Source organism: Equus quagga, chromosome 5, assembly GCF_021613505.1.
Source record: "Equus quagga isolate Etosha38 chromosome 5, UCLA_HA_Equagga_1.0, whole genome shotgun sequence".
NCBI classification, from domain to species: domain Eukaryota; kingdom Metazoa; phylum Chordata; class Mammalia; order Perissodactyla; family Equidae; genus Equus; species Equus quagga.
In genome coordinates, this window is record NC_060271.1 from 117,240,100 (window position 1) to 117,252,598 (window position 12,499).

At 52.6% G+C, this 12,499-nt stretch overlaps 1 protein-coding gene across 5 annotated transcripts in view; it reads right to left on the reverse strand.

Moving 5' to 3' along the window:
• Positions 1-295: 295 nt before the first annotated feature.
• Positions 296-12,499, reverse strand: part of MAPRE3 (microtubule associated protein RP/EB family member 3) — a 51,803-nt gene continuing 39,599 nt past the window's right edge. For 4 of the 5 annotated variants that reach the window (XM_046662142.1, XM_046662144.1, XM_046662145.1 and 1 more), the window contains exons 2-7: positions 4,894-5,021; positions 4,082-4,227; positions 3,262-3,463; positions 1,780-1,934; positions 1,500-1,652; positions 296-1,227 (exon numbers count right to left, since the gene is read on the reverse strand). In XM_046662142.1, coding sequence (XP_046518098.1) covers positions 1,159-1,227; positions 1,500-1,652; positions 1,780-1,934; positions 3,262-3,463; positions 4,082-4,227; positions 4,894-5,021 — 853 coding nt within the window. In that variant the 3' untranslated portion in view covers positions 296-1,158. The remainder of the gene's footprint in view (positions 1,228-1,499; positions 1,653-1,779; positions 1,935-3,261; positions 3,464-4,081; positions 4,228-4,893; positions 5,022-12,499) is intronic. The other variant, XM_046662143.1, reaches the window with a different exon arrangement.

The following is a 12,499-nucleotide window of genomic DNA, read 5'->3' on the forward strand; positions in this document are numbered from 1 at the left end:
AGCCACTTCACCGGGCTGCCTGTCACCACAGCCATGGCCCTGAACTTTCTTCCCCCTCAGGGAATGGGGGTCAGGGCCTCCTGCCTTCCCTTAGAGCCTGAGCACCAGTGTTGGGAGATGGGCTAGGTCAGAGCTGGGCTCTGAGGCCAAGTGCCCATGGCATGGTGGTCCCTGGGCATGAGTGAGGATGGCAGTGGTGCTGAGCTCTGTGGCTATCACCTGTGGAGAGGTGAAAGCTCAGGAAGAGAAAAGCATTGAGACTCAGGCTGTGGCTCAGTTGAGGAGACACGGCATGGACTTTTACCACACAAGTTTATTTAAATAAAAGTGAACACATATGCAGGCTGGGTGGCCCGAGGGGGCAGAGGTTGGAGGGGCGGGCAGATGGGAGGCAGACATACTGGAGGGTCCAGGCGGAGTCTGTGTGGTATGAACCAAGCTGCAGAGGGAGTGGCTGGGGGTCTCGGGGCAGTGCTGGCTTCGGTGCTGGGGGTAAGGGGCCGAGGGTGGGTGAGCCTGGTGCCAGGAGGTCATTTTCATCCCTCACATGCTCCCCTCCCTCTCCCTGACCACTGGGGCCTAAGGCACCCCCTCCTCAGTCCCCTTCTCCCTCTCCTGACATCAGCTTTCCCCTCGACTACTGGGAAGTCAAAAGACAAAATAAATAAAAATCGGTGAGTCCTGCCACGGCCCCAGGCAACAGGGAGGGGAAGCCAAGCCAGGCACACTGCCCCGGAGCCGTGCTGTCAGCCCTGGGAAAAGAACAGGTAAAGTGCAAGGAAAATCCAGTAAGTAAAAATATACCAATGACTTTGTCAAATATACAGCTGCTGGCTGTCAGGGGAGCAGGCGGCTGGCTGGGGTGGGTGGCAGCAGCACCCTGGGAAGTGTTGGCCGACACAGCATAGAGACAACGGAAATAAATAGGGGTGGGGAGTGGGCAGAGGTCCTGCCCACTGGGCCAGTGCCACAGGAGGACGGGGCCTCTGCCTGCTCACCTGCCCTATCCCTCCAAGCCCTGCTCGCCAGGCTCCCCAGTGCTGCGGCACTGACACAAAGCACCCGGCCACAGGCTGTAAGGAAAGGATTATAATGTGGGGGTGGGAGCAGGGTGGGGACGCACGGAAGCCGTGCAGTCAGCCAGGGCTGGAGCCGCCCTCAGTACTCGTCCTGGTCTTCTTGTTGGTGTTCCTCAATCTCATCGTCCTCAGGGGGTGCAAATCCTTCCTGGAGGGTGAGAAGGGAGAGGGAAGTAGTGAGCCAGGCAGGCCAGGCTGAGGATGCGGACATCTGTAGGGGATGGGAGAAGGGCCCAGTTCTAGTCCTGCTTTCCTTGGTAAGGCTCTATGTGACCTGGGGCTCATGACTTCAGCTCACTGTCTTCATCAGTCCACGTTCTCTGAGGCCCCTCTGGTCCTATCCATTCCAGTCTTAGGGCCAGGCTGGAATAGGGGAGGGCCCAGAGGGCCTGGGACATTAGGGGTGAAGGCAGAGCTCACCTCAGTGGCATAGAGAATGCCAATGATGCCCGAGATGACAGGGCTGTTCTCACTTTCGTGTTCCTGGCAGATGAGCTCAATGTCTCGAAGTTTGCTGAAGTAGAAGTCACGTTCCTTCTCTAGTCCATCCACTGTCAGCTTCAAATCCAATAGCTGCTTGGGGAGAAGGTGGTGATCAAGCCAGAGATCCCTGCCTCAGTCTCCCCTGCCTGCCCTGACACCCTGAGGGTCTGGCTTTTGTGGCAGGGTTATCTTGGCTACCCTTGCCCACCCCACTCACCTGCTGGTTGAGTTCAAGAATTTGGGCATCAGTCTCATGGCCGCCATTTCGGGCTGATGGAGGATTCTTCCGGAGGATGCAGGGTGGGGCCACATTGCTCAGTCGGCCAGAGGTCTGCATATTTTTGGGGCCTGTGGGGGACGTCCTCTGTGGAACTGCCCAGAGGAGAAAAGTCAGATGGGGCCACGTGAGCCCATAGCTTATGTGGCACGAGACAGCCTGGTATGACGACTGTGGGGACAGGCCCATGCGAGAGGCAGGCACTCTTGCCCTCCCCTCCCCTCCCACTCAGAAGGGGCATCTACATCTAGGCCTCAAGCCACGGCCACACATGACACCACAGCAGCTGGGCAGCCCTTTGGCAAGGCTGGGAGAGCAGGGACTACAGGGAACTAAAGAGAGTGAGAGGCATAGGGAGGGAGGAGAGCTGGCCTGAGGGAGAGATGAGAGGAACTGGGACGGCAAATCTGGGAAGCAGGGCTGGAAGGGTTGGGGGCCCTCTTGTACTGACAGCTGGAGCCTGAGGAAAAGCAGCTGGTTCAGGGTCTCAGATCTGGCTCTTACTGGGTCTTTCTTAACAGAAGCCCCGGCCCAAAGCCACCCTCCCTGCAGGTGACCTCACAGCCTCAGGGCTGGAGGGTACGTAAGAAACCTGCCCCTGCTCTTGCTCTTCCTGGGCCCCCTGCCTCAGGATGGGCCCCGTGTCCGCTGCTCGGCCTGGCTCAGGGACCCCAGCTTCCCCCCTCTCCCCGCACACCCGGCATGCTGTGGCTACTTGTTCTCTCACTACTGCAGCTTCCTAGACAGAGCTGGCTGCTTCTGATGCAAAGCAAGCAGGTGATGGGGGCAGGCCCAGGCAGGGCAGCAGCGCAAACAGAGGAGGGCTCTGCTATGACGGGTTCAGATGCAGGCTGGGGCTGCTTCTCTCTCCTTCTCTCCCGAACCCTCTCATCTCCTAAAGGCCCTATTGCCTCCTTCCCTTCTCCTCTAGAACCCAGACAAAGGCTAGTTTCCAGAGACTCATCTCTTGAGGACTTAGGGCTATGGGCTTCAGAATGGGGGAAGATATGATTGAGCTTGCAGAACTCCTGTCCCTGGGTGTCCAGTGGGCAGGGGCAAGGAGGGTGTGCAGTGCTGACCCTTGGCCTGGATGGATCTGGACGGAGGAACCATGCCACATGCTTCCCCATCATCTCGATTAGTTAGCTCATGCTATGGAAGGAAGTGCCCTGGGCCTCCCACGACCAGCCACCACCTCGGCTAGTGCCAGTGGCTCTCCTCTTAAAGGGATCTTTGGAGCCCTCTCTCCCTACTGTGACTCCCCCTGGTCTAGGCAGGCAGCAGGCGGCGTCATCTGAACTCCGTGATAACAGTCTCCTCTAGGTTGGTAGGGCCGGGCCGGGCGGCCCAGGGGGCACTCCTGGCTGTAGAGCCCTGCCGGCCCGGCCCCCCACACTCCCTCCCCCGGCTCGGGCACGTTACCTGCTGTGCCAATGAGTTTCTTGGATTTGTTGAAGATCTGATCACCTGGGTTAGGAGGTGGCGCTACGTCCTGGCCCTGCCGCGCCAGCAGAGGGTTGTAATCCTTTCCATCATAGTTTGCGTCAAAGAATTTCTTAAACCACTGAATAAACTCAAAATTATCTTGGAATTTTCCTTTCACTAATTTCTCTACAGGAATTATCTGAAATAGACCACATAAGCAGAGAACTTTAACCACCTGCTGCCGTAGTGCTGCCTTCCGCTGTGAGAGGGCCACTGCTCTCAGGAAAGCCAGCTCCTGGGCTGCAGCATCCTCCACCTTCTCCACCTCGCCCCCCTCCCAAGGCACCAGAGCAGATGGGTAGGCTGCTGACCCCCACCTGAGATCCAGGTCCTTTCCTCTAAGCACAAGAGGAGTTATGTGGGGAGGTATCCCTTGGTGCCACTGCATGCGTGTGGGATGGGGACTGCTGGAACCAGAGGCCTGGGGCCATCGAGGCAGCAGAGTGAGCCAAGAGACTTTGCTTGGGCCCTTCAGAGAAGAAACAGTATACCGAGCAGTATACTGAGCCTCAACTGTGGGGAAGGATGGGGTCCAAAGAGGAGGAAGGGACAGGAATGTTGTCAGGACAGAATGTCAAGTGTGGGGTTTTCCACTGTGCCTGGAGCTGGGGGAACACTCCCTCTGGAGAGTTGGGGGGTGGAGAGAGAGGCATGAGAGCGGGAATGACCCCAGCAGCCCTGTTGCCCCAGCTGGTGGGTCATCTTCTTCCCTAGGGTCACACAGCTCCTCAGGGGCCCCCGGAGCGCAGGCACCTACTTTGTCAACACCCATCTTCTTGAAAGCTGCTTGCAGCACCTTGAAGTTGTGGATATATTCGTGCTCTAGCTTGGCCTGGAACTTTACCTTCCTCAAGTGCACACAGCCAGGGAAGAGCATGTCCATGAACTGGCAGTAGGCTGCCCCTGTGGAGACGCACAGCTGACTGAGGGGGTCTGGGCCACTGCCTTCCTGGGGCTGCTTGCTTTCACTTCCCCAGGCCCCCTGCTGGCCTACTCCCAAACTACCCCACCTCCTCTTCTCTCTCCTTGCCCCAGGGCTGGGGCCAATCCTACTTGCAGGATAGACACGCCCAGAATCCCCCCAGCTTTCCAAGAATAAGAACAATCACTGTTTATTGATGCAATTATGTACCAGCACCATACCAAACACATGTATGTAATTTAATCCTAACAGCAACCCTAGTTAGGCAGGTGATATTATCTCCATTTTATGGAAGGGAAAACAGACCTAGAGAAGTGTAGTGACTTGCCCAGGGTTGCACTACAAGAAGAGCTGAGATTTGGACCCCAAGTGGCTTCACTGCCTGTCCCAGCTCTTGATACCCCACTGCCCTCCACTCCTGCAGCCCTTCATTGTGCCTCTCCTGCTCTTCACTTTTTACTCTTTCCAGTCCACGGAGACCCCTATTTCCTTACTTCAACTCCATACCCTTTGACTAGTTTAAGGGCTCTGCAGCTCTCCTCCTTAATCCTAATTACAAGTGCATTCTCTGCTGTGGCTGTTCAGTCTCCCGCCTTCCCTCCCCAGCCCTCCAGCAGGGCTCCCTTCCCCCATTCACAGGCACGTACCTGAACAGAGCTGTTCTATCTTGGTATAGTTGAGGTGCAGGGAGTCATTGACCCAAGCAAGCATATCATGGCGACTCAGATTCTCACTGGTCACAGATGTGGAGTACACATTGACAGCCATACCCCAGCTGCACAGAAGGAAGAAAGGCAAGGTCAGCACCAGGGGCCTCGCATGTTCTACGGCTTAAAGGAGAGAAGGAGCGGGACTATCCCTGGGAAGTGAGAAGCATCTTCCTTCAGACCAGCCTGGCAGTTTACCCTCCTGGAGAAGGGGTACTGATTCATTCTTTAAACATTTAATGAGTGTCTACTATATGCTAGCCATGTGCTAAGAGCTGGCAATACACAGTTAAGGAAGATGTGGTCTCTGCCTTTGAGGAGTTTACAGACAGGCAAGTCCCCACAGAAGGGGGTGACGGGCAGTAAAAGCAGCACACATAAGTTCAGGGATGCCACAAGAAGGGAGTGATCTCTTCTGCTTGACAGGGCCAGCGAAGGCTTCAGAGCAGAGATGCTGGGGCCTGAAAGGAGTACTTACAAAAGGGATGGGGTAAGAGGGCACTGAGGCCCTAGGACTAGCAAGGACAAAGGCAGGGCTTATTCCGGGACTCTGAGGTATTCAGCAGGCTTGTGGAGCTGGCTTTTGTGTTGGGGTGTGGCACAATGAGACTGGTGGGGACAGACTGCCAAAGGCTTAGTTTACCATGAGGAGGAGTCTGGACTTTCTATTTAGACAACCGGAAGCCATCAGAGGATTTTAAACAGACAGTAACCTGACTAGATTTGTGTTTTAGAAAGCCGACTACTCTTCGCCTCTCCTCCGACTTCAGACTCCATATTCCTGTGACCTGCTGGCTGACCCACAAGCACCTAAATTCTGCTTATCCAGAACCTTCCCTTAATACAGGTTTCTGCTCACGTATTCATTATCCCAGTGAACGTCACCAGCGGTCACCCAGTCCCCCACATTAGAAACCTGTGGGCTCATCCGAGAAGCCTACCCTCCCTCATCTTCACATCTAATTGAGTCCTGCACCTCTGTCTTCCCAATATGTCCTGCTCCTCACCACCTCTCCTGCTGCCTCGGGGTTTATGCATGTGTTCTCTCTCGCCAAGGCCAGCAGACACCTCCTAGAAGGCCTTCCAGCCTCCGGACTCTCTCTCCCCCTAGGCCATCCTTGACACTGTGGAGGTCAGAATCTATGTAAAGCAGCCCTGGCCACACCACTCCCCAGCTTAAAGCCCTTTCAACCAGCAGTCATAATTGAGACACCCACTGGCCGAATTTGCCTTGTAGACTTGAACTCTCTAGGACTCACAGTGTCGGAAACATTTTTTAATTAGTACGTAATATTTTAAAGTTGGAATGTTTCACACAAACAATTTGGGATTTCTGGCTTCCTTTGGCAACCCTGGGCCTGTTCCTACACAACCACCTAAGGTTGGGGCTGAGCAGTGGCGCCCCCTCTGGCCAGCAGGTGTGAGCTCCTGTTACCCTCCCGCCCACCCCAGGCCGAGGCAGAGGCCAAGAGTCAGCCCCTGTTTATCATTGACTTACACTGTTAAGAGAAGAAGGAAGTATTTCTTGTAACTAGTTCTTTATCAGAAATGGAGAAACAGAAGATAGACCAAAAGTGTGTATTTCAAGAATGTGAGAGTGCATATTTCTGAGTGAAGACTATTTCTCTAGGTTTAATCTACAAAGTGTCTCTGTGAAGAAAGAATACACCCAGCCCACTCCCCTGTCCCCTGCAGGCATCTGCCCTTATAATGTCACCCCTCCCCACGGCTTATCGAACTCCTGACTGGGCCTCACCTCTCCAGCACTCTCACTTTGCTCCCCAAGTCGGGAGACACAGGCAGCCCCCTACTCACCCTCTGTCTGGAATGCTGCCCCCACCCCCAAGTCCACTCATTCTCCCCTCCAGTGGTTCTCAAACTGTGGTCCCTGGAGCAGTAACATTGGTGCTCTGTGGGCAGGAGCTTTTCAGAAATTCCAATTCTTGAGCCCCACCCCAGATCTACTGAGTCAGAGAATGTGCTTGACCAAGATGCCCAGAGGGTCCGCAGGCACAGTAAAGTTGGAGAAGCTGCTTTAAAGAGAATTCTCAGTTGGCATTGCTTGGCTGTGCTCTCCGACACCCCCACCCCAGTATATATAATGGAACCTCATTGGATGAATGTCCAACTTCAATGAAGATTTTGAGAAAAATCGAGACAGAAATCCTTTTATTCCTAGTCCTTCCTCCTTTAAAAATAGACCTGGTCCTTCATTGCCCAGGGAAAGGGAGGCTAGCCTGGCCAAAAAACAAGAGAAACAAAAATTATTGTCTTGGGAGCTTCTAAGGACTCAGGAGCTGGCAATTCCAGAGATTTCTGAGGGCAATTTGGACTGCACTTGAGGCTCCTCTTACATAATGGCTTTGAGCCCTCTGCCTTGTCACCTGACCCTTGTACTGGCCACTGGACTTGTTTCAATGCCTGCCCCCTTTGTCAGAAAGTGCCTCAAAGCCAGAAGTGGTGTTTCCAGGCCTGTCACAGGCAAGCTATTCAGCAAATTTGTTGAACGACAGTGACGCTTCCTCACGTCTTCTCCTCTTTCTGAATCATCTTTCATCACCTTCTGGCCTGGACTCCTCCACCTCAGTCAACCTTGAGGACTCAGCTTTAGCATCATCTCCTCCGGGAAACTTTCTCTGAACCCTTGTGCAGGGAAACATGCTCCTCCTCTGTGTTTCTATAGCACCCTGAGCAGACTCAATCATGGCATTTATTACATTCTCTTGAAATCACTTATGTGTCTGCCCCTTCCACCTGACTGTAAGCTCCTCAATGGCCAGGCTATGTTTCATTTGGTTCCAGACCAATTCTCAGTGACTGGAGAGACTGGAGTTAGAAGAGTGCCTCCGAGTTTCCAGGGAGCTCACCTAATGTGTCATCAGTAGGAGTGGATGGGAGTGGATGGACACCAAACTTGATAAAGAGGCAGAATGGGTAGTGTCAAGGAAAGTGCACTGCATTTTGATGAGTATTTATTTTTTTAGAGACTATGAGAAACATAAAGATTTGCCCCTGTCCTCAAGGAGTTTATATATATATATTTTTTTTTGCTTAGGAAGATCCACCACCATGGCATGGCCACTGACAGATGAGTGGTGTAGGTCCACACCCAGGAACCGAACCCAGGCCACGGAAGCAGAGCACGCTGAACTTAACCACTAGGGCACTGGTGCTGGCCCGAGGAGTTTACAGTCTTATTGGGGAGACAAACACACAGGAGAAAAGTATAACCAAATGCCCCAAAGTGTGATGAAAACAATAAGTGCTGCAGGCAGTCAGGAAGGAGAGAGAGCAGAGTTATGGATTTGAATGGCCCCAATCTGGCCCCCAATGGCCTCTGAGGGTCTGCAGGGGCCTGCAGGGAGCTGAGAACAGAGGGCAAAAGCTATTCTGGTCACTGGCCTTCCACAGGCTCAGGCACCTATTTCTCCCTGAGGTCGTGGGGCCCTCTGACTCTATGCCCTTGAGCAGGGTCATTCCAGGCCGGCTGTAGTGCTGTGGTCTGGTAGGCCTCAGAGGGTCTGGGATGGTTCTGGGAAGCGTAGGATGGTCTTAGGTTGGCTCTGGGAGTTCCTGAGTCACTTTAGGGATTTTTCTTCCGTTTACTGTGCATGAGTTTCAGGAGACGATTATTGAAGAAAAGCAGAGGCATAGGTCCTAGTCTAAACCAGTCCTCTAGTTTTTTACTGAAATCATTTGAGCTTTAAGGGTCTTCCAGCCTGAGGGCAGCCTTCCTGTGGTTCCAGAGGACCAGAGGGGCTGAAGGTTCAGGCCTGCGCAGTGCACTCCAGAGGTTCTTTACTAGGATAGCACATCAGACCCTCCTGCAGAGACCTTCCAATAGGCTGAAGTGAAGCCCAAGCGCATGTGAGTGTGTACATGTGTGTAAAGCTATGTATATAATACACTCTATATAATACATAATGCACTATATAGAATATATATAGTATATTATATATAGTTATGCACACACTTATATACACCCATATGTAATTTTAAAAAATACTGCAGGGGCCAGCCCTGTGGCTGAGTGGTTAAGTTCACACGCTCCACTTCAGCGGTCTGGGTTCGTGGGTTTGGATCCTGGGCATGGACCTACGCACTGCTCATCAAGCCATGCTGTGGCGGCATCCCACATAGAAGTACTAGAAGGACCTACAACTAGGATATATAATTATGTACTGGGGCTTTGGGGAGAAAAGAAAAAGAGGAAGACTGGCATGAGATGTTAGCTTAGGACCACTCTTTCTTAAAAAAAAAAAAAAATACTGCAGGTGCTTCTGGTCAGGAATTAGAACCACAGTCCCCATCTGATACTAGGGACAGAGCCCTTGTCTCCACTCAGGACTGGCTCAGGTTCTTCAGGTGATACTACTCTCTGCCTCAGCTGTGGTCTGTTTTGGCCCAGGAGGACTCATCCAAGGCACCAGGGTCTCTGCAAGGATTCTCTGCCACACTTGCTGGAGGGTCACAAAGAAACCAGCCTCCTAGTTCCCTTATCATGATGGGAGGGCAGGATGCCCTTCTTTTAATTTTCCTCTTCCAGATTTGGCCCTGTAAATACAACTAAATTATGGCCAGCAGGTGGCACCAGGTCCTGAGCAAAGACTCCTTTAAATGTTGCCCCATTCCCAAATTCCCTCCCCAGCTCAATTTAGAAAAGGAGGGCCCCAAACTTTGATCTAGTACCCCAGAAAGGAAGCCTAGTTTGGTCAAAAGCCGGTGATGTCAGGGCAGGGGGTTGAGTGGAGTGTTTATCTCTAACCAAGATGTCCTCTAACAGCTGGACCAGCTGGAGTGGCCTGGAGCATTGTGTCTGCTCTAAGATTCTGAGCTCCCTATTCCCCAGAGCCATGAGTTAAACTCATCAACACGTCCAACTTCTGCTGAGCCTTTGTATGGGGGTTAACCCAGGCCTAGACTCAAGCCAGGTCAGCTTCCAGGGGCAGGGCACACAAAGCATTTGCCCAAGCATCTGGCCCTCAGCGGACCAGCTGCCTCCAATTACAGCAGAGACGGAGTCTGAGAAAACTCTTAAAATTAACACACCTGTTAACTAAGAGCTGCTTCCTCTCCTGAGAGAATGGTAGGCAACCACTCAGAGGGGCAGGCTCTGTTCCAAGGGCTATAATAGTGGGATCTCCCAACCCAGTCCCCGTGTTTCTACCATCATCTTTGGCACATGGTAACTGTCAGGAGAAACAGCCCCTGATTGGGTTGTGGCATGCCACTCTCCAGGTCAGCTGGAAACCCTATTCAAGGCTCAGACTGGGGACATGGCCTTGGGAAAAGCCTGCTCTGCAGGGTCTTGACTCCTGCTACCAGGTCTGAAGTTGTGGGAAAGAAAAGTACAGGAGGTTTAATCTGGTGATTTTGCTAAATCGTTTCCTAAGTTAGGACCCTAAGATTCACAGTGAATTCACTGGTAACGGGAAAGGCATTTACAGCTCTCATCAGGAGAGGTGGGGCTGAGGGCCAGGCTGTGGCCTGAGGCCTTGAGAATGGGCATCATGACCAAATCTCAACATCCTACAGTCAGAAAAGTTTCTAGAGACCATCCAGGTCCTTCCCAGTTACCTACGACTGCACTTGGATCTAGCATTTATATTCCTAAATCTTAAATAAGTCTGCAGAACTCTGCAATCTCACATCTTAATATTTAAGAACCTTATCATCAGCCTAAATCTGATTTTGGCTTTTGGTTTTTAAGTCTTCAGTGGCAGTCTATCTTCCATATATACGTGTCTTGAAGATAACTCAGGGGCCCTCATTCTTCTCTAATTCTCTGGTGCCTAGAAGAAGCCCCTGCAGTTCCCAGGCCTCTGCCCTCTGCCCAGCATGGCTACGAAAGACATACCAGGTCTTTCGGGCCTGCGGTGGGTGTTGGATATGCCTCCAGCAGGCTCCAAAACAGTGCTGCTTTAAGACTACGGATCTCCAGTCAGACCCCTTGGGTTTGAATCCTGGTTCTAAATTTCCCAGCTGTTTGACTTTGGGCCTCAGTTTCCTCATCTATAAAACGGGAACAGTAGCAGTCCCCATCTCACAGAGCTGTTAGGAGGATTAAGTGAGCATGTACACAAAGTGCTGAGCAGAGCCTGGCACACAGTAAGTATCTGGTAAGTGTTGTCAGCATTACCGGGGGGAGATACCGAGATTCCAAGGGCACTTGTTTGAGAAGAGGTGCCCAACACACATCCAGCTTCAGGTCTAGACGCCAGTGCAGGAGGGAGACAGACTACACAACTGTGCTTTCTCTGCCCATTCTGCCTGGGGACAGCCATCTGGGCTTTCTGAAGCTGAGCCTCTACCCACGATCCCTCCCCACCTCCAGAATTCCCATGTACAGTCATGCGCCGCATAACGATGTTTCAGTCAACAACAGACCGCATACACGATGGTGGTTCCATAAGATTAGTTCCATACAGCCTAGGTGTCTAGTAGGCTATACCATCTAGGTTTGTGTCAGTGCACTCTGTGACGTACACACAATGACAAAATCATCTAGTGCTGCATTTCTCAGAATGTATCTCCGTCATTAAGCGACACATGACTGTATTCTGCTTTGCAGATGCCATCCTACCGGCCAGGAAAACTGGAGCAGATGCTGAGAGATCAGAGGAGCGAGAACTCTGCCGAGCCTGCCAAAGCGTTCCCGCTCCTGACGTGGGGCTATGCCCATTGTCACTGGGCTACCCCTTCCTGCCCAGGCCCAGGGGGGCTGAAGTCACCTGTTTGGAAAATCTGCAAAATTGCTACCCCTTGACCCCTTGCGTCACACATCCAGGTTATTCTGGGGTTGCATGAGGCAATATTTGCAGGCAGGGATGAAGGATTGTGAGGGACTGGAGGAGTCCTGCTGGCGGGTCACAAAGCCCTGGCAGCCCCAGCCAATCACCTTCTTCTCATGACTGAGCAAGGACCTGCCTCACAGGGAGGCTCAGCCTCTCAAAGCTGAATCAGTCAAAGGTAGAGACGGGGCACGTGGAGTGGTTCTGGGGCTGGCGGGGAACCAGCACGTGCTCACTCCAACAGATCCAGGACAAGGATCTGGATGGTGTAGGTTCAGGTAGGGACTGGAGCTTCTTCTCCAGAATTCTGTTCTCACAACACTTTTTTTTCTTTTAAGGAAGAATAACACTTTTTTTGTTTAAGGAAGATTAGCCCTGAGCTAACATCTGCTGCCAATCCTCCTCTTTTTGCTGAGGAAGACTGGCCCTGAGCTAACATCCATGCCCATCTTCCTCTACTTTATATGTGGGACACCTACCACAGAATGGCTTGCCAAGCAGTGCCCTGTCTGCACCCGGGATCTGAACTGGCGAACCCTGGGCCGCCAAAGCAGAACGTGTGCACTTAACCGCTGCGCCACCGGGCCAGCCCCTCTCACAGCACTTTTAAGTCATGTAGCTCTTCCCTAAGATCCTGAACCTTGCTGAGGTCCCAGCCACTGGGGTCCTGAACAGGTCCCGCTGAACAATGATCTGAACTCTTTAAGAGGCTTTCTGAGGTGGATGATGCTGCCATACCCTTTGCAGCTGCTGTC